General features: G+C 41.7%; 1 protein-coding gene across 2 annotated transcripts; it reads right to left on the reverse strand.

Moving 5' to 3' along the window:
* Window positions 1–294: 294 nt before the first annotated feature.
* METAP1 (methionyl aminopeptidase 1) lies at window positions 295–22379 on the reverse strand. Of its 2 annotated transcripts, none has more exons than XM_038179005.2 (11): window positions 22207–22379; window positions 16237–16288; window positions 14233–14342; window positions 12907–12967; window positions 11523–11614; window positions 10611–10694; window positions 9167–9305; window positions 6921–7052; window positions 4205–4348; window positions 2995–3060; window positions 295–2806 (listed from the first exon to the last, which is right to left on the reverse strand). In XM_038179005.2, exons 1-11 carry the CDS (start codon window positions 22318–22320, stop codon window positions 2646–2648), a joined length of 1155 nt encoding a protein of 384 aa, XP_038034933.1. In that variant the 5' UTR covers window positions 22321–22379; the 3' UTR covers window positions 295–2645. The 2 variants fall into 2 exon arrangements, with proteins under 2 accessions (XP_038034933.1, XP_038034932.1); XM_038179004.2 differs by having other exon boundaries at window positions 14233–14345; window positions 22207–22376.
* Window positions 22380–22383: the final 4 nt, after the last annotated feature.

The raw sequence follows: 22383 nt of genomic DNA on the forward strand, positions 1-22383 counted from the left end.
ATTCATGCCAATTTGCAAAAACAGCATGAAGTTTTCACACCATCATGTGTCATTTCAGAATTGGAGATGATAGTAACGGGAAAACACTTCCCGAGATTGTTTCAGAACAAACTGCACACTTGTGTTTTTTGGTAAGCGTGAACGACTTCTAAAAAGCACCATCAGAAAGTTAAAATCGTGTTGTTTTTCCTTTTGAAGTAGATAGCAATTCCTGCAAAAATCAAACACAAATCATTTCCCACATCCAGTCAGCACAAGTGCAATACATAATGTTCAAGCAAGGCTACAGCTAGATAGGTGAAAAAGGTCTTTTGCAATATTTTTATTAAATAAGTTCTGTTCTCCAGGCTGATGTGTCACCTCATGTTCAAAGAACAAGGCGGAGATGTTCATCAAACTTTCCACTTGTTTAAAAATACTGCAATCATATGAACTCGGTAGAAATTGTGGTTTGAATTCATAGGCAGAAATGCATAGCATCAGAGGTTACCTGTGTTGAAAACTTGCAGTGTTGGATTTGGTCGTATCGGTGCAACAACAAAGAGGTATTCAGGTTACACATGCACAGGTTGAAGACTGGTTTTGAACTGGCTGCATGCATCTATGAGTGGGCTTGCGCTAGTGCAAGCAATCCTGGATATAAGTGAGCACGCTATATCCGGTTTTGGATCACAAAAATGTAATTTCTGTTAAAAGCAGCTGCAACTTTTTTATTTTATAGACCAAAACTGAAGTCCCCCATCACGCGCACACACACGCACATAGAAAAGGCAAGACCGCTGTAACCATTCGAGCGAGTGATATGGTAGGCAAACCTCCAGGATAGCCACCGCCTCGGCACGTTACGTTTCGTTCAGCACAGGTAATTCCACTCGGAGTACTACAGTCTGTTTTGTTAAAATCTATACACACACACACGCATACGCACACGCACTCTAGATGCATCATTTCAGGTCACTTTACTGCATAATTAAAAATAATAATAAAGGTAATGAAAACATTGCAATGGAACTCTTACAGCAACAGAGGTCTGAGGCACTCAGGGCAGAGAAGACGGTTTCTGGTAAATTTGGTATTTGGTAGTGCGCGCGCGAGTCCAGTTCTGTGAAGCACTAACCCCTTTTCCCCACCTAAATTCTGCAGTGCCAAGGGGAGCCGAGGGGATCCAGTACCTCACGCTTGGGTCTAATGTGGCAGCAAATCCACCAGACACCTTGGTAAAAGGTGGGTTTTATGCCCGTGATGGTATGATTTTATGTCTGCATTGGTTTGACTACTTCTTGCATGACAGTGGTGTACGACTTCTAAGTCTGCAATGGGGTCTGAAAAAAGTTTCATTACGATTCAGAGAAGAAAAGAAAAAGTAATCCCCTCAGCAAAGATAATGGAAAGGAAGTGGGCAGGGGAAAAGAAATAGTAGAGAGAAGACAGAGGCTTAATCCACCCTTGTTAAGGTGACAGTTCCCAGCTCACTGTGACCCACCGATAGAGAAGTGCATATTGATTGTGAGATTGCCCACTATAAAGCCTGAGGACAAAGATTTGTTTTCCTATGTCCCCCTAAGACTTTTTTAAAACCACAAAACTCTCTCAATTGCTTGACTGGGGGAAAAAGACCTGTTTTAGAACTACCAAAGAAAAAAAAAAAAACAGCATTTAAGGTGTTTTGTCTTCTCACACTCGGCCTTTTGAGATATATACTCATCTCACTGTAAGTCTTGCAAATCCAGCCCCCCACAGCTACTGTGGATGTACCTTTATAAAACGTCCCACAGCTGACCCACGCAGGGATCTCATTTCTCGTGGAATCTTTTTGGTTCTCGTGTCATTCCTTTCCCTAGCCAAGTCTGATACATCAGCTTCACCAAGCGTTTGGAGCAGGAGACTGCCTGCAAGCGCTGCTCCGCAGAGAGGTGGCTTGTTCCAGGGAGCTGCATTTAAGACCAAATTTAGTAATTTTCCATGTAGGAAGCCCATACTACCCATCTCTGGTAAAAGAAGCCCTGCCACTAACACAGCGCGTCACCTACAGTCATAATTACCACGGAGGCCATCAGCAGAGAGATGGGAACAGAATTAAAGGTAACGGTCACCTACTCTTGGCAACATGCGTGTCTCTCTCCCCTCACCCACTTCTCAACTGATAAACAAGGCCCAGCCCATTAGAACAGTATCTGCAGAAGCAGGAACAGGTCTTTGGAACTAGAAATGCTTAAAATCTCAGGTGCCACTCACACCCAGAGAGACGGGGCACACTGAAGTAGTGAAAAAAAACCTGGATCCCAAAGTCCCAGTGGGAAAGGTTACCCACACTTTTCTAGCTAATACCATGGCGGCAACAGAAGCAACTGCAGGTCTAGTTGGAAGAAAGGTGCAAAAGAGATAATTGAAGAAAAAAGAAAAATACAGCTTTGAGTGTTGTAGGTAGGAGGAAAGCAGAAAATTCTTTAAATTCTTCTCTGCTTTACCAGACATTGGGTCAGGTTGTTCAATGTATTCCTCTCTTATCTACAATCAGTGAGAACAAAGTAAATGATGAAATTCCTCTCTATTCTGTACTCTTAAAAAATGCATAGAACAGAGACAAAAAAAAAAAAAAAAAAGAAAAAAAATGTATCGTTCAGATCCACCTGCTCAGTCTGCTATCACTGGGACATGAAATGGGGACGAATACTATCTAGCCTCCGAGTGAGGATCTCACAGCCTGTATCGGTGACCAGAAGAGTGTGTTCAAACTGGGCAGATCGCTTCCCATCTCTTGTTACCGCAGTCCAACCATCGGGCCATGTTTCATCTTGCCAACCACCTAGAAATATTAAACAAATCAAAAATTCATCATTTAAAGACCAGATATTAGTTCCCCCCAAAAGAACAGGACCAGCATCCTATTCCATCGCTTCTTAAGAGTCAGTATGAGTAACCATTTTACTCGGTTCAGGCATTATGCAGAATCAGTTTAGTTTAGTGATTTTTGGCTTTTGCCAAATTGCTTACCTTCACAGATCATTGGTTCGATTGTAAATACATGACCTGGCTTCATGACTCCAACGGCCTTATTTTCTGCAATAAAGCAAACAACCAGGTTAGAAAATTTATCCCATCTTAGGTAATAAACGAATCGAGTTCACTTGTCCATTATTTTTTATAATAAAATTTCCATTAGTTGTTTTTCCTTCTCTCCATGCTCTAACACTGATATATTTACTCAAGGAACGGTCAAGTAATCCCATGATTCCATTTATGAAAGACATCCTCATTACTCGGGAATACTAAAGAAGTCAAGGTAGTCTTGGGGTGATAATGCTGCATTTCCTTAAGTAACAATACTTTAAGTAACATTAAAGGAAAAAAAGAAAACAGTTTCCAGCACTGGAACTTTCTGATGTTAAATTCACCAAAAGCATTTGAGTGGAGGCATAAAATGCTTCTCCATCTGCAGAGTCCAGATTCTCAGAATTGTGGAATGACTTGGGTTGGAAGGGCTGGAACACTTCCAGGGATGGGGCATCCACAGCTTCTCTGGGCAGCCTTTTCTCTTCGTTTTACATCACAAAACTTAAATAATATGAATTCATACTTGTTGACTAAGAGATTTTCTCTGTTCTCTGAAAAATCATTTACAGAACTGATTTTCAGCAACCTGATAAACCAGGGACATTGCCGTTTCCAAAAACTAAAGCAGAGAACCTGTGCGGGCAGCAGGTCCCTCCTCCTCTACCACACACTACAAAAGTTTTCCAGGAAGACCACAACACTCAAATAGAGAAAAGCAAAATATAACAGGATCCAGATTCAGGCACACCACCTGCCTACACCATTCAAAAAACTTATTTACATCTGGAAACGGCATTAAGCTTTCACTTAGACCTTCTGACTGGAAACATTTGGCTATTTGGGGCAGACAAGGACTGATGTCTGAGGGATTAGTTGGGAATTCATGCAAGAATGTTGACCACTAAGTAGTTCAGGCGAGGGCTAATCATTAGCGTAGGCACAGATTGCCTCAGTATGTGACACAAGACACCTTGCTTAGCTTCATGAAGCACTCTATGGTCCAGAGTTCAGGAAAATATCTCACAAGTGCACAAATGCTAACTTGATGGCTGTCAGGCAACGTGCTATTAAAATATAAGCAAGAAATAAATTGGGTGCGCTCATTGCAAAGCATGTCCTGTCTGCAGGACAACACAACGGGAATACTCACTGGCATAGTGTGGCACATTAGGGGCTGTATGGAAAAGTTTATGGATTCCATGCCCACAGTAGCTCCGAACGACCGAGAATCCATTTGCTTGAGCGTGTTTCTGAATAATGTTTCCCAATTCTCTATACCGAACACCTGGTTTTACTGCAAAATTAAAAAGATAGTTACAAATTTATAGAGCTTCCTTTCAACATAAGTAACCATCTAACACCATTCAGGCTCATATCACCTCTGTAACACTCCTGGCTGGCGAGCCCATCTGTTCTAGTATGCAACCTCCTCTCTCCACTATGTTCACTTAATTCACCAAGTACATTAGTGAGTGTAATAACGTGAAAAAGGGAGTAAACAGCCTCACATAAAGGAGAAAGTGAGGAGGAAGGAGAGAAACTCCTTTGCAAGAACACTACTTATTTCCTTTCATGGACATAAGAGCTCATATATTAAAAGGATGTTGAAGTTGGAAACTAAAGACAAAAGATTTTCAACACGCTTGGCAACTTCTCATATCCAGAGTTTCAGTGCTTCTGTATGTATGAACTGTATTTTAATATGTACTTACCTCTCCACTATGTGAAAAATGCACACAAATTAATAGGGAAAATGATTACAGGTGAAGCACCAAGAAGGGAAAAAAGATAAAACGGTTATCTCTGCTCTCAGACTCGGTTTTTAATGGCAAAGCTACAGCAAATAAGAATGTTCATATGCAGGGCTAGCGTTTTTGATGGTCTTTTAGGGAAGCCTTGAAAATTAAGTAATTTGCCACTGATGAAAATGGTGTGAGGAATTCACTTTGAGCACAAGAGATTGATAGCACCATGAAAGCAACGATGCCTCATCTGTCAACTAATAAAGCTGCATACTGAAAGCAACCTTGAGCAGCTAAGAGAAAAAAAAAAAAAAAAAAAAAAAAGGAAATTTTATTTTATTTCAAGATCATTCAAAACTCCCTGAACATGTGCTGTTCTTTCAGGAGCCAGACCTTGGGTGGTTAAGTGGAGCCATGTTAAGCAAGATAAGCCTGAACAGTTCGCATACACAGCTCAAAGCTTGCATTAAGCAAGCCATATAGTTCACTTCTCTGCTAATGTGAACAACTGTAGCTTATCAGTTCTGCTTACTGAACTTCCAGAAAATGACAGGAAGTTTGGCTTACTATCAGAATGTGCATGCTTTTCCCAAAATATAAGACAGACACGGTGGAGAAGACGAAAAGTTAATCTGTTGGTGTTGTACTAAACAGTTGTGCAATAACCTCAGGCCTCACAATTCCAAGCAGCTCACTGCAATGCAACAAGGAGCTCTCTGCTGGGCTCTCTGACACGACTCCCCTAGTTAGAGCTTTGCTGGTCCAACAGCCCGAATTTAAGATGGCACAACCAGGGCTATAAATGAGACATTTGCTGCTGGAATTCCTATTAGCAGGGAGTGGCTGAAAGACATCAAAAACTGTTACAGCATCTGAAAGGGTACTAAAAAACCCACTTATACTGAGAATTTATATATTGGTATCACAAACACAAGAGTGAACCGCTGTAGTTTACACATCAAAGCCAGGATATGAAAGATAGGAGACAACATATTTAACTTTTGCTATAAAAAATTAAGTAGAGGAGCAAAGATAAACAATCTAAGTCTAGCTCTGGAAAATTAAGTCGTCCTTTCGGAGCAGTAATCCAACATAAATAACCTATGTCCTTCACAGCTCGACTCTACAGTATTTTCTCACTCACAGAACAGATGTGCAAGATATCTTTCACATGGATTTTTGTCTTTGCAGTTTGGTTAGCTACCTCCAAATTATTAACCACAGTAAGCTCACTTTTTTTTTTCATTTAATTAAATGCATGTTTAAAGCCTTCAGATATAGTAACGTAAACTTCAGCCTGCAGGGCCATGAAGTGAGTAAATTTTACTGGAGATTCTAAGAAGCTACAGGATATGTAACATGCAGAGGATACAATTATTTGCAGGGGCTTGAGAGATTTTTGTTTTCCCTGTTTGTCCAAGAGAACTTGGGATATTCATTTGTGAATACAGTTGAACACAGCATTCTTTAGCTACCTTTCTATCTTTATGTATGTCTCAGTGAAGGTGTCCTGATTTAATATATTTAATATATTTAATATATTTATAAGCAACATAATCAAAGTCCTGCAGCTACTGAAGGATATAGATCTCTCTTCCCCAGCACACTCTCAAAGTTTAAAATCTAAGCACGTAATTAGCTTTATAAAATAACCATCAAGTTTATGGGAGTAAAGGGGTGAGTTTAAAAGTCTTCAAACAATGTTTTACCTTATTGATTCATTTTACAATGCCACGTGTGTTAGAAAAGTAGAGAACCATACTCTCATTTTCCAAAACGTACTTTGTTCCTCACATTCCCTAAACAATTCAAATCAAGGACGTCTTACTCATCTAAGTAGCCCAAAAAGGCTATTTCCACGTAAATATCAGCGCTCGTGGATCACCTCAGCATCAGTTACATTTCCCTCATCAGCCCACATTTCAGATAAAAGTTGCAACCACCACCCACAGGACCGTAGGGTTTGAACCATCACCGTGTTATACAACATACATCATCTGCTAGTGACGCACACCAACACTTCTGTGTTCTGCAACAAAACTCATTCTCAGGGGATAACAAATATGAGCACTTGAGCTTGAGAACCAAAGCCGTGATGCTTCAGGCCTCAGCAAGAGCATTTACCTGCATCGATGGCTTGCATTAGGCACTCATACGTTGTTTGGACAAGCCTCCTTGCACCCTCATCCACTTCTCCAACGTAAAACGTCTCGTTCAGATCTCCATGGTAGCCATTACGATAGACAGTAATATCCACTGCAAAGAATACCAGACACGTCATACCACTGCCACTGTATTTTCCACTGCTTCTCTTTGTTTGTGAAAAGACAATAACCACATACAATGTGTTACTGTAATTGTGAAGTTATTTCTCTAATTGTGGAGAATTCCTCATATCAACTCTTCCAGCAGATTAAATTCTGACACTTACCCTGTAGAATTTATAGAATTAACTATTAAGATAACATTTCACTGCTCAATGATTTAAGAAAAAATAAAATGGAAAAAAAAATCCACCTGTGCAATACAGCCATGACAAGCTTATGATTGGTTTTCTAGACAAATATAAAAACAAGAAACAGATGCTCTTTACTCCATGGTGATTTACCTGGGTAAAATATTTCCTTAGAACTAACTCCAGCACTAACAGGAGGAAATTAAATTTAAAGTAGGAATGTAATCATGTTTTAAAGCCATATTTTAGCTTCAGTACTTTCAATGCACATTTAAAATAATAAGTCACATATTTGCAGGAATCAGAATGCTAAAACCCACTGTTTCCAGCCAAAAGGTAAAGTTTTATCGTGAACATTAAACACAAAGAAATTTTCCAATATTGTTCCTAAGAAAAAATACACCAGATGGCTTAAAACTTTTTTTTCTTTTGAATTAAATTATTTAAACATTCGGTATCAGGCAAACAGCAAGAATGAGAAGGGGTATGCTTAAAACAGCTTAAGTTTAAAAAACATAAAATTAGAGCTTATAACTATGTTGCAGCAAAACCTGGTGTGTAAACTTGCTTTGTGTGTAAAGTTGGTCATCAACTTAAAGTTATAAATTTACTCTTGACAAATATAAATAAATATAAGCAGTTTTATTGAATATGTATTTATATCTATCATTTTTAGTTTAGCCCACTCCAAAAATACATCTTTTTTAGAAAAAGAATGTCTGTACAAGATGTTCATCACAAATAGTCCTTTTATGAAACATGGGAACAGGCCTACCAGTTGAGACATAGATGTCATCTGCTCTAGAATCATGTCTATGATGAGCCAAATATTAAAAACTACTATCTATAATGACTGTATGATAGCAAACACACAAAAAACATCATAGATTTTCATGCCAAGTTGATGTCCTGTGGTAGAAGACAGTACTCAGCAATAATACTTAAAGAATACATACAGCATGTGAGCTGCTTAGCGAGACCAGCACAACCTCAATGGGAAACATAGGAAAACACATCTGTGTCTGTACTGATGGCAAACGTGGAAGAAGGAAACTACACTGCCTGTTATGGGTGCATGCATGTACAGAGCTACCCCATACTCACTGCGTGATTATGTGGTACATTTAGATCAGTGAAGTTACCAGTAACCCACCACACAGAAGCCAGCAGCCAGGTAACTTACCCAGGTAAGTTTCTTGCAAACTACGTTACCAGTGTGTACTTGCTGCAAAGAAGCTATTTCCGGAGGCTACATGAATATAAGACTTTCTCTTGACACTGCCAGACATGGCCAAAACATCTCACTTTACACAGAATCTGCACACAGGGTACAGTATGATAATAAAGTATTACGATGCTCAGCTCGGAGCAGGAAACTGGACTAGATGTCACCTGGCTGTACCTCCTGGTCTACATTTTCCTATGATTGTAATGAAAATCCTGTTTTGGACCTGAAATGGATACCTTTTGCTTCTACTAGGCTGAAAAGTTTTAGGTAAAGAGAAAAATGGATAGGCGCTCCCTGCGTTGTACTTTTTCCTATCCCCTCACTTTACCCTGTGTTCCTCTTTCTAAAGCACCTTTTGAGAAACTACCTTTCTAAAAGGAAGTCTGCAAGCCTTGGAAGCCTTTTGAGCCTGTGGGGAATGTACATTTGATCCACAAAACATGGACCATTTTCTAACAAGACCTACCAAGCAACGAAAGAGCCAACAAATTCTTCCAAACCAGAACAAAGCAGTAGGCTCAAGGCTTGCAGAAGTATACTCAAGGCAGGGATATGAGCAAAGGTATTCCTAAATCCTCTTATAAAAGGTGTTTTCTAGTGCTGAGGTGCAGCCCTTGCATACAAACTGGTAGAAGGTAAAAGCGTGAAAGGTTAAAATCGTAAAAGTTAAACTTTCATAGCACTTACCATTAACAATATCCCCCTCCTGTAATGGCCTCCTGTCAGGAATTCCATGGCAGATCACTTCATTCACTGATGTACAACATGACTTAGGGAAATTATAATAATTCAGAGGGGAAGGATAGCAATTCCTTGCAATACAAGCCTAATTTAGAAAATACAATTACATGTATTAGTGAGTTTCTTACAATGAAAAAACATAAGCACAACAGATTTACAGTAAGAATGATATTTTGAAATGCTGTGACTCCTGAAAATAAGATTTTTTGAGCTTTTTTTTCATTATGATATTTTCTTATGCTTTGCACTTCTTAACAGCAAGACAGTAAGACTAGTTTCATTTTATTTCTATTCATTTTTATGTTGAACTATGAATGCTGAAATATTCAGGTTCCGAACAATGCATGGGAATATTTATTCAGGTAGAAAACTGTCATTTTCAAGGATTGTTTTTAGCACCTGGTCTAAGATTTTTAATGTATTTGCAAAAGCCAATCCTTATGTGCTTCCTTTGCATTCACTTTAATAACCTTTCTGTGATTTTTGAAAAACTGACATATACATGCTAAGAGACATACCGAGCAACTATGGAAAAATAATACTGTCTTAAAACTGCAAAATTTCAGTCAGTATCAATCTCCTATGCAAAAGTTTGCAAAAGGTGGAGGGCAAGTATATTACCAGTTAAGTTTAATGCAGTTCCAGAGTCCTCAGGCCTAGTTAAACCATAGGAAGTGCCTCAATCTCAGCTCAACAGCTGCAAATGCAGACCTATCTACATCAAAATCCTGGCGTTCTCCACACTGCAGATTGGTATCCCTCAACTATCAGTTTAAACACCTTACAGAAAGCACAGCTAAGAAAAATTAATATTACACAACTCAACTTACCTATGAATCGGCAAACCAGAAAAATACTTGGAACATACATTTCAAATAGTTTTCTAGACTGGGGTTATAGTTCACCTGACTGCATCAAACACCTCATCCCAATTCTATCTCAGGCTCTGCAGTTCTGATTCCCAATCATAAATAACTGAACTTTCTCCTCTGTATTTCCTAACTAACAACACTGGGCACAAAAGTCCATGGCCTAAATATAATGCTTTTTAAATAGCGGTATCTGGAACCCAAAGGGTTTACAAGAAAAAAAAATGTGATGTTAACAGAGAAAACATGTGAGGAAACTCAGAGGGAGTCTAAAGCTGGAAATCATCTAAGGAGCTGATACAGAGTCCCAGGAGTTCCTAACTGAGGGCTTATTTTGAATCTGCCATTGTGCTCTAACATACTTCTAACATCTGCTCTACCTATTAGCTTCAAAATGAGAAACAGTTCAAAATAAAGAAAAGGAATTCATGCAACAAAGAAAAGCCCACAACACTCACTACAAAACAGAGAAAAAGAAGAAAGCACATAAAACCACCAGAAGAACAGTAAAATAACCTTACTAAATGGACAGCATGATCAATTTCTTCAGTAGTCACACCTGCTTTCACCATCATGGCAGCGACATCCAGTACTTCTCTAGCAAGCTGCAAACAAGGAAACAAAAAAAGACTGATTTAAAAATGAGACCAGGGCTACTCCTTGGAAGGTTAGCAACTTATTTTCTGCAGCTACACTGAGACTGCTAGGAAAGCTGGGTAGACTGGGACTACAGAAAGTCTTCAAGATGCCTGCAGTTTATAGTACTGAGTCACCTCAGTGACATCTGAAAATAGTTTTGAAAACACCCCAGTTGAAAATACCCCAATTAAGATTTCTATTAAGATTTCACAGCATCACAGAACGGTTGAGGAATGAAGGAACTCTGCTGGTCATCTGGTCCAACTCCCCTGCTCAAGCAGGACCACCTAAAGCCGCTTGCCCAGGACCATGTCCAGAGAGCACTGGATCATGATTTTGTCAAATACCACATACATGAACCAGACTACATCTCAAAGTTGGACTGGTTTTGATAGAACAACTCTTTTTCCAAAATTGTCAGGAATGGGATGCTATTTCGGTTTTGCTTTTTAGTTTTTACTTGGCACTAACTCCAGGAGAGGAAAAAATTCTGTTCTCCTTCACGCACTATAAAATATATTCCTAACAGTAACAACATTTCAGCCACAGACTATTTCTCACTAGTAACAACAATGCCAGAAAACAGATAAAAGTCATCTTTCTGCTTGCAAAATAATTCACTGCAAGTTGGAGTCACAAGGAGAAAGAAAATATGAGATTTCACAAACTATTTTTCAGTGCTCAAAAACGGTTTGAAAGTCTGAACTCTGAAGTATGCTGTCACAAACTGGTAAAATAACTATATATTTTTAAAGAATAAAGGCATTTTGTAATGAAAACCAAAACCTCCTTACCCTACACACTACTCGCATCCCTTCTATATCCTCAGGTGAAAGTATTTTTATTTGAGAGGTTCCTTTTAAAGCCTGTTCTGATTCAGACATTCCTGGGGAATAAACAAACAAACAAAATTACATGGAGGAATGATTGCTACACATGTCCAATCAAGGAACTTAATTAGCTTACCAACAGCAAGAAAAATATATACTTTCCCACCAGAGACTAAAATAAGAAACCCAGTTATAGCATTATCAACATTAACCAGATTAATTTGAATTCGTAAGCCTTCCACAACATCGTAATGTCCAAACGTGTTCAGGATGCCCAGTCACTTACATTCGCTTGCCCAGTCAGTCAAAACACTCTCAAAACACAACTTTAAGATTTCTATGAATAAAATACTTCCCTTGAAAGTGTAAAGTCTTTTTTTTAGTTACCCTGGAGATAATAAATAATACTATCTATAATAAATAATATTATGCTATAATAAATGTGTTATAATAAATACTAAAATATGTAATATTCTAAAGCAGACCTTAAAGGAATATGACTATATATGGCTATATCTAGTATAATATTATAGTATCTAATAAATGACCATATCTAGTTATAGAATTGCTTGGGTTGGATGGGATCCTTAAAGATACCTAGCTCCAACCCCCATGCAGTCCTACTACTGTAATAATCAAGTGATAAATACTTCTAAGTTCTTCCTATAAGGTTTTGTGCAAACTCAGTTTTACTGTTGAAGAACCCTCAAAAAAAAAACAACGGTATTTTGTGCTGTTTAAATGTTTATCTTCTGTAAAGAACTATTAAAGACCCATTGAAGATCTAAAAATAATTCCAACAGATTTTTTAGCAGTTTTTTGAGAAACACAAATCACCGACACCAATGCAAAAAGGGGGACAATACCAAAACAAACCCATAAGCAAGTAAGTTTGAATCTATCCTCTCTCTGTCTAAAAACAGCTGTAAATCACCTGTTTCCTTTTGGGTGTTGCTTACTGGGGTTTTGTTTGTTTTAGTTATTTTACAACACAGTTCCAAAATGCCACTGACAATGTCTTATCAAACCTCATCTGTGTCTGCCACCTTTTGCTATCTTTGCTGTTTGTTATGAAGTTAAACACAGGAATACAGCTTGTGGATTTTTTTGTCTTTTCTTCCCTGAACACCTTTGAAAGACAACTCATTACAAACTAATCATTTTTAGTCTTATTCTTTTAAATCAGTAAGTTAACGGAGGGGGCAGGGAAAAGAAGTAGATGAGAAGAACATAAAAAAGAAGAGATTCCCTGCTCCAGCATCTCCTTCATGCTTTAAAGGCTTCTTCAATCAAAGGAAAGACAAAAAGCAAATATAACACGCCATAATTGTGATTAGTTTCATGTTACCTAGTGGATGATCAGCATAATCTGGTCTCTGAATATAACTTGGCACAGGTCTCGTTGGTGTCTAAATAAATCATAGTCAAAGCGAGTTAGGTTGCAAGAATACATACTAGAGCCACAAAAGCAGAGACCCACACAATAAAATCAAACACAGTGAAACACGGCTAATTCCACACAGGAAAAGATGTAATTATGCAAACAGTCCAAAACAGCTCCGATCTCCAGTTCTCAAAGAATCTCCTGTTACTCTTTACTGCTTTTATACTATACACCCTCTAATAGCCAACTTCACAGCTTTATAAAACCAATTTTGTGTCTGTCACATAAATTGTAGCATTATTATTGTAGCACTTCCCAGACTGCAAAGGTAGTTGTTCCAGGCACCTCCTTCCTCTCTATGATTACTAGTGTATTTTAACAAGATTGTTATTTTTAATCATCGCCCTACTTATTAGGGCTTTTTATTATTTCATATACATCAATCCTACAAGAGTCAGGAGACAAAAAAAGCAAATGCTCAGCAGCAACACTAGTAAATTACTTGGCCAGTGTCATATCCAAAAACAAAAACAAAATTCTTCAAAGACACAAAGACACACACATGGGATCAGGTTCTGTTAGTCTCTTCTCTCAGCCTGTAACAGATGCTATGGAGAGGATGCCACAGGGGCAGAATTTCTAATAGAGGCCAATTAGAAAAGACACATGTAAATAAAATGCCATTAATTCTGTAAAAGTTTTGGCTTATTCCACGTACAAACTTGTACTGATTTTAAAAATATAGCTATACTGTCTTCTAAACCCATCTTTCAACTCTGAAGATGTTGCTGTCCTTCACGATTCCAGTGCTGGAAGTTACTACACGCTCTGTTTCATCAGCTTATTTCAAACCATTTATATACAATTATATCAAACTATTTATTTCAATTCTAAATTAACCCCCTGATTTATTTTTTTCTGAAGCAGACTGCTCCATCATTGGTAAGAGCAGCAGACAGATAGAAGACACCATCTTAACTATCAGCAGCTTTTTGCAGAATAAATGTCAGAACATACAGCCAAAAGGCATGAACTGCTGCGCGTTCTCTCACAGGCTTTTGCTTCATTTTAAATATACCAAGACCTAGATCAAGTTAACTAAAAATGAGCCACGATAATAACAGTCAGAGACGTCCTTCCCATAAGGTTCAGACTGATAAAGAAGCTTTCCTTCTTCAGCTAAAATATGGAAGGCAATCAGGTCAGGACATCTGGTCCATCAGTTGTTACAGAACATAACCTGCACCTTTTCCTCCAGTGCTGGAGTGCAGAGTGCCACTGAACACTTACCAGGGGATAATGTGGCCTGAGTTTCCCAGTATATCGATAACCAGACCAGGGATTTGTGTTAACGTCACCTTCCAGCATCCAGGAGGAAACTTCATGTTTAGCTTTTTCATCTTCTGAAAAGAAAACAAACAAACAAACAAAAACAACAGCAAAATCAGTCCTACCAAGAACCGTGGGGTCCAGAAGGCAACCTACAGTAGATAAAGCTGACATTCATTCTGGTGGTTTTTTTGTTGTTGGTTTTGATAGTACTGATAGATAAAAGTGCAGGTCGTAATTTTATTTTTTGATCAAGTTTTTCACATTCAAAAAAAAAAAACACAGCCTGCCAACCTCATCTTTTCTCATCAGCGCACCGTGGATTGTCAGGACAGCAGTAGTGCAGGCACGAAGGCAGTGTAATAGCTATTTGATTCGTTCTTCGTTTGTGGCTCTAAAACATAGTTCTGTGCTTCTTTTCATTCTTGGGAGATGAGCATATTTCTACAGAAACCCTCATTATCCCTTCAATTAGCAATCTGGCACTGCAGACGAAGACTGCTTGTCTGTGATTTTCTCCTGATTCAGTGACAGAAATGACCTGGGGTGAGGAGGAGGGTATCCAACAACCAGTTTTAAATTGGGAGCCTGCTATCCCTCCAGATCTGATGGTTTTAATGTGGAGGATTGAAGCAAGTTGATCCTGGGCATTTCCAAAAGGAGAAAAATAAAAAGGGAAAAAAAAAAAGATTTACTTGGAAGGAGGAGGCAAGGGTAAAGGAAGAGCTTGGCAGTGTTAATCTTTAACTCATAACCTGATAGCTTGAGTTTGTTTTCCCTTTTCATATCTAACAAGAATGAAGAAATGGCAAGAACTCTAACACAGCAAGCCCCAATATAAATTTCTCAGTCTCCACGGCTGACTTCTGAGCCACCTGCCCACCTGACATCCAGTTTAGACAAACCACTGAGAAATAATCTAAAAAGCTAAAGTTATCGTGAAGGCGTATTTGAGATTCCTTTGAGATGCTTCAGTAATTTGTGACACTGAGGGCTTGAGGGCTACCAGAGCCAAGACCACTCATGCTGAGCTTATCCTGCAGTTATCCAGGAAGCCAACAAGATCGTGGATTTGGCGGTATCATCGAAAAATTCTCTGTCAGATAGAAAATCCTTGCTACACTGCATCCTCCTACCAATTGCAGAATTAGTGCACAAACCCATTTTTGTTTTTTTTTTCCCCAGAGGGGTACACCCCAAACATGTAGACTGGCTGCACCCTGACTGGTGCTCTTGCATCCCAGCAAGCACTGAATCAAAAGGCTTCAAAAGCCTTCTGCACTGCCTCTTACTTCACCAGGCATCAAAATGGTACAAGTTTGGTACAAGCTGATGGGCCTCATCGTCGTGGTTTATTGTTGTGTTTGTCCTCTATATCAGGATCTCTCTCCTTCTCTTCACACACCTGGTAACTTGGCTCAAGGAATATGTTACGCAAAAATGGAACAGAAATAGGGATTTCTGTACCACATGTGGTCTCTGAAATTGTACATTTTTACTCTGAGATGTATCTAATCTGCAGATTGCCGGGAACTGAGCACAATTTCAGATATGCCGAACACAATGCCAGAGATCTTGGAAAAATCCTTATCACTTCTTGGCACAGAATCACAGCTCTCTCAGCCTTTCTTCGGAAGAGAAGTGCTCCAGTCCCTTGGCCCTCGTCATGGCCATTTGCTGGACTCTCTCTGGTACACCCACATCTCTCCTGTACTGGGGAAACCAGGACTGGACGTGCTACTCCAGGCACAACCACGCACTTAGGTGAAGAAAAATGCAAAGCAAATTGCACCGTGCTGCTCTGCCACCAATACTCACACACACACACTTTATTTTGAAGCTACATTAAATAAAACACGATGATGCTGAATTATAATGGGGTGCAAATGCACAAAAAAGGACAGTTTTCTATAGGCACATTCAAAACAGAATATTAAAAGAGATAATAAAATAAAAGCAACTTACTTGCTTTCTTGTGTAGTAACTTGTGAGTAGCCCAGCTTCCCTTAAAGCATTCCTAGAATTGCAAAAAAAAAAAAAAAAAAAAGAATAAATAGCCTTATCCTGGACAGACACATCACTCCCAGGAAACTGAGAAGCAACTGTATTTTAAAATACCAAAAGATGGAATTTACTAACCTTTGTAGCAACATGCAGTAAATGCTACTTTCGCTGCCAGTCTCTGCACCAGAAAATACCACTTGCAACAGCTAATGAGCCAAAACAGTCAGAAAGCACAGGCAAACAGATGCGCCCACCCAAATGAAACACGCTGATCTAATCCCATCTACTAAATATCGTCCCCTTGTCAACTTGAAGAGTAATTGAACACCGTGGTTGGCCGAGATGTTGCGATGTTCAGGGGCACTGATGTAGGAGTTCACCTGGCCTGTCTCCACACCTGATGTGGTGGCGTTGCAGTGGGCAGGGTGATCGTTCCCTGGCTCCTACAAGGAGCCATCTCCTCCTGCTGACTGCGTCCCTTCTGCCTCCTTCCCCAGCATAAGAAAGCAGCGGAGGTCAATCAGCGTGGTCACAGGGGAACAAATTAAAGAGATTAAGGTGGGGAAAAAGCCTGAGAGCTACTGCATGGAAATGGGAAATGTTAATCACAGCAACAACAAAATGAAGTGGAAATGGAAAGCAAGGAAAGAGTGCACGCGAAGGGGTTTGTGTTTTTCCCTTTTCCCCCCAAGCACGCACAGAGCAGCTCACGCAGTGAATAATGAGCAGTGGGGCAGGTAGAAATGCCTGGCAGCTGGAGGAGGGTAAAGGAAGACTGAGGTGAGGGAAAGGCATGGAAAAAAGGAGAAATGGAAACAAAAAAAGCTGCTGAAGTAGGCATTTAAAGGCGATCCTTTAAGATGCTGACTAGGAAATTGATTATTTTTATAGACAGAAGTGAAATTCAATGGCTGTGTGTACACAAGACAACCCTCAGAAAACTGCTAATTCCGGTTATTTACGATAATGCTGAGCTTGTTCTGAAGACACGGGCAGGAGGTTTTCCTTTCCTAGGAAGGACAATACTAGTGGCTGAAACATCATCATAAAAACACGGCCCAGAGCCAACGACTGATTGAGCCTAACATACACAACACCAACCCAAACCAGGTCTGAAAACCAAACCAAGAATCGTAGCTGGGGCTACAAAGCCCTGTTGGTGTGCCACAGCGTGCTGCACACACCCTCACCTTGACAGCAGGCTTCCTGACAAGCCGTGGAAGAAAGCCACTCTTCGCCACCATCTGGGCCACTCTGTGGAGAATTTGCTGGAGAAAATGCTGCCTGTCGCTGAGCCTCCTCTGCCCAGACGCTTACTGCCATCTTCCTATTAGCATCCCTGTCTCTAACGAGCCTTCCGTGCTCCTATGCCATACACGGATCGAGACAGAAAACTGTCAATGACTAAATAAACAAAGCACCCAGGGTGAATTTCAATATTGAGATGAAGAAGTGAACACGACTCCTTTCTAATATCGTCAAAAAAAAAAAAGGAAGACACGGCTTCGTGTGGCTATGTTTGAAAACATTAAGTAGCTTCCGAAGGAAAGCACGCAGGAATAACACGGTTTTGGCCCCGAGCTTCTTGGAAGACTTCCTGCATTTTATTTCAAACGTTACAATATCCATTAATATCCTGATATTAATGCCCCACCCCATCACTTAGAGCATTGATCTTTCTATTTCATGTGTTTTCCACGTAGCAATCAGGACAGAGGACTGTGCAAAGCGAGAGGTCGAACCCTGCGCACAGCCAGGCTGTCAGCAAGAGAAACTCGACTGCAACTTTTAGCTAAAGACCATTCACATATTTAAACCTTTAGCAACATCTCTGACCTCGATCCGATGTTCGCCAGAAGCTGTGCACTTACCAGAAGGTAACACAATCACGTTACGCTCTGGAAGGACTCTTGGACCAGCTCATGGAAGCCAAGCTATTGCTCTAAATGATTTGTACCTTAAGGACTCAGTCCAGCACCTCCTGGATGACACACTGACAGCAGCACGCAGCCTGGCGGAATTTGTTTTACAGTAGAGAGCATTTTTGTGTGAACACAGAGGTCACTACCAAATGCCTTTGGCTTTAAAAAACACCAGTCATTGAAAGAATTTCAATCCCGCAGCGATTTCCATCCTTAGGGCTGCTGCTTTCCCCTCCAGGCTCCTTGTCCCCTCAGGTACGCCGGGACAGTTTCGGGGAACTCCAGCTCATTCCTGACTTCGCCGCGCTCACCATTTAGAGCCCCGGAGCTGAATTTCCAGAAAGACAGCAAAAAAATATTCTGCAGCAAAAAAAAAGACAGCTGGAATTGAGACTGCGGGGACAGACTGGCTGGCACTCTGCATGTCATTACACTCCGAGCTGTAATAGTTAGGCAAACGCCTAGTAAGCAGTGCCAAGCAGGACGGTGCATTTAAAAATATTCCAAGTGATTTATTTTTTTTTTTTAAGTACAGTTTTAAAGTGCCCTTTGGAAGGTAAAATTGTCCCTGAATTAATCCAAGATCATGCAATTTTACTTAATGAGAACCAGTTTTTAACCCAACCGCCTTTAAGGTATGCCAATAAAACACAACAAAACCCTTGAGTGTGGCATTTAGCTTAGGAAAAATATCAGGTTATCGGCGCTACGTATGTAACATGGCACAGATTAACCTCACAGCTCACCCGCAAAGACAAGCGCCTCAAGGGCTGTGATTGCTGCTGCACTGGCTGGTAAAACAGGTGCCTTTAGCACGCTCAGCTCTGCTCTTCTAGGTGCTGAATGAGCCTCTAAGATACCATGCACGAGCATGGCACCAGCTTCTGGGAGCAGTGAAGGAACAACCAGCACGAGAAATTCAAACTGGACAGGCCTTTCAGTGCACTGAACCCAGCTCAGCCAAGTTTTGCAACTGCAAATTCATCTTAGGAAGAGCAACGCCACGCTTGAGATGCCATGCTGGACACCCGTGTTATTTCCAGGTTCAGGAGATACAGTAATTGAGCCTGTTGTGCTGATAAACCCATGCAATGCTGTTGCAAGTCTCTACAAAAGAGAAAGCGAGACAGTGAAAGATAGCTGGTGGCGACAGGACCTGATTTACTAGGCTAAATGAAGATGGTATCAAAGGTTAATAGCAGACAGAATTCCTCGGTAGAATATTCCCTCTCATTATCCCTTGGGCTGAAAAGAAGGAAAAAAAAAAAAAGGCCAGCATTCAACACACTGCTACAGCTCCTGTGCTACTAGGAACTGTCTTTACCTCGCCTCTATTACCTGTTCAAAACCCCACTGTTAGGGCAGGACTCGGCATCCTCAGCCCCTTTTCCACCCCAACCTTCAACAGCGTTCCCCGGTGCCAAGGTGCACAACACCCCACTCCCAGGTCAAATGGAGCAGCTCGAAGGCATTTCCGAGGAGGTCACATGCTTCAGAGAAAGCATTTCCAGGGCATGTTGTTGAGATGTCCTCTTTTTGATACAGAAGGGGGAAAATAAATGGCTAGAATGATGCCCTTTATTGAGGAAAGGAGGAGCACGAATGATAAATCCACCAGGGAAATCGCTGTCCTGGTACAATTTACCTGAAAAGTTCACTCCAATTCTCCACGAGCAGTGATGAAAAATAATTTTTAATACATCCTAAGATTACTTCCTCACTACACGAAGATTCTCAGTCCTATGCTGCCCAAAACATTGTCTACCTGTTAGAGTAGTTCACACTTTTCTATAGCTTCTTCTCAGCACCAGAGAAATGAACTCCTACAAATTTGATTTTAGCTCTTATCGGAGCCTTGGCTATATGAACAAGCTATTGCAGGCTTCAGGCAGATTAATTACCATAGCACGTAGCACGGGTGTAGCTGACACCTCTGTGTTCAAAAAGGAGGGGCTGACTTTCCAGCTGTGCCAAACTGGGTGCAATGGACATGCCTGCCCTCAGGCTGCACCGTCCTGAAGCACTGGTGTTCTCTGATCCTGCAGCACAAAGCCGTGGGAAGCTGAACTAGCAGAAAACTTCATGCAACTGCTATTGCTCCATTTAAAAAAAAAAAAAGAAAAAGAAATCCTAAAAACCCATGAAATGGCTCACCAAAGAGTCAGGTCCAGCTGAATGGAATGGGTGGAAACCTGCAGCCTTGGAGGGAGGGGACAGGACCAGGCCTTCAGGTACGCAGGCTGCACCATGGAGTAACATCCCAGTTCCACTTACTAGCTTATCAAACAGCTTTTCGTGTGTGTAATGCCTCAATGGAAAGGAAACCACTTAGGAGAAACCTTCGGAAAAGTTTCCCAAATGCTACCCATTCCAGTACTATAGGCTGAAACCTGCTGGAAGTTCAGAGAAAATTTGGTGGCTTTGAAAATTTCCTGCTGAGCGATGATAAGCCTCTCAGTGCGTGTATAAACAGCCAGGCGGTTGTCAGCAGCACCTCACCTACCTTCCTGACGGTACCTGGTGCCCCCAAGATGCCATCTCCTCCATCGGATGATGCACAAGACTAAGGGGGACCAAAGCTCCTCACTGCGGGCTGAACATGAGGACTCCTCTCTTAGTGAGTGACATCTTTTGCACATCATGGAAACAGGCAGCTGTTAGCTTCCTTCTCTCTTCCGTGAGACGCTTCACCCCAAAATTTCAAAGCACCTTTCATGGGGGAATAGCTATGCCTCCCTGCTTGACTGATCAAAGGAACGAGGAGAAACAAAACACCCAAGGTCTCCCAGAACTAAGGAAAGCGGGATTCCCAGTTCAGTGTTTTACTGCCTAGGCAAGACAGCTTTACAAGTAGTCAGTCATCCAGCAGCCTATTTTAACAAGCCAGTAAACATTTCCAGTAGTTTTACCTTACAGCAGTAGCAGCTATTTCAACAGCATTAAACCTAGCGGACAGACGAGCAGAATCTCCACGTCGTGCACAAATGTGCTGAGCTGGGGATGGGTCAGAGGGGAACGAAGATATCACTGGAACCTCCCACACAGGCCTGTCGGCGAAATTTGGGGCTGCAGCCGGTGAAATTTAGGCTGGAGGGGAAAGCCCCAGAAGCGGGTGCGTGAGGCGCACGTGGGAAGCTCTCCCCAGGTCCTATGCAAACGCTAACTACTGGTTCGTATCCTGACTCAGAAGTGACTTTTTTTTTTTTTTTTTTTGCTCGATCAGGAAGTTCCTCTAGCTGATACGACTAAATGCTTCTGGTATCTACCAAACTTGTGTGGTTTTACCCCAAATTATACTTCTTGAAGGGAGCTGCACCGCCGGTCTCCGGATCGCAGCTCCTCGCTTGATGCTGAGAGGAGCAGCACACATAGAGGGCTCAAAGTCTTAAGATATGTATTTTGCTCTGCGTTTTCAGGTAATTCAAATGAAATAAATAAAAAAAGCCGTGCTCAGACATCGGGCAGCCCTTCCTGTTTAACCGATGGCCCTCACCATATCACCGCCGAGGCAATAACGAGGGCAGCCGAGGCCTGCAGAAAGCATTTCGCCGAAGTTGATGGTTAAATGACAACTGGCCTAACCTGAATCTCCCCGCCCGGCAGCCTTCAAGCAGCCCATCCAGGGGCGTTTAAAGGCAAATAAAAAAAAGCAGGGCGCCGAACCGTGTCCCCAGGGAGCCCTCGCCTCGCCACAGGACCCCGCAAAGCTGCTGGGCAGAGCAACAAGTCCGTGCTGCTGCAGCCGCAGAGGCACACGGAGCAGCACGCCTCGTTTCGCCCCGTCGAGCCCCAAAAAACCAAAGGGGGGACCCCCAAAGGGACCCTCCATGGGACGAGGAGGGACGGAGGCGCCCCGCTCCCTCAGCGGGACCAGCCCCGGGGCGGCGGCGGCGGCGAGCCCCAGGCACCCACCCGCACACGGGTCCCCCCCCACCCCATGAACACACGCACCTACACCCCCACCTCCGCATCCCCCCGCCGCGGGGGGAAGCAGGGGCAATGCCCTCACCTGAGAGCAGAAGTAGGAGCCCTGGATGCCCAGCTTGAGGCAGGTGGGGCACTGCAGCTTGGCCTCGCTGCTGCAGCCGGCCGTCTCGCAGACGCGGCTCTCCACGGCCGCCATGCTGCCCGCCTGCCACAGGCGCGGCGCGGCGAGCTGAGGGAGGAGCTGCCGGCTCGGGGCAGG

The sequence above is a fragment of the Anas platyrhynchos genome, chromosome 4 (assembly GCF_047663525.1).
Source record: "Anas platyrhynchos isolate ZD024472 breed Pekin duck chromosome 4, IASCAAS_PekinDuck_T2T, whole genome shotgun sequence".
Taxonomy (NCBI): Eukaryota; Metazoa; Chordata; class Aves; order Anseriformes; family Anatidae; genus Anas; species Anas platyrhynchos.

Bases quoted from the DNA above. Each gene is read 5' to 3' on its own strand.
- METAP1 (XM_038179004.2), bottom strand. From the start codon at position 22,320: ATGGCGGCCGTGGAGAGCCGCGTCTGCGAGACGGCCGGCTGCAGCAGC. The intron at 16,289-22,206 runs GTGAGGGCATTG...TTGCAATTCTAG, and splicing joins GCTCCTACTTCTGCTCTCAG to GAATGCTTTAAGGGAAGCTG. The intron at 14,346-16,236 runs GTAAGTTGCTTT...TTTTCTTTTCAG, and splicing joins GTTACTACACAAGAAAGCAA to AAGATGAAAAAGCTAAACAT.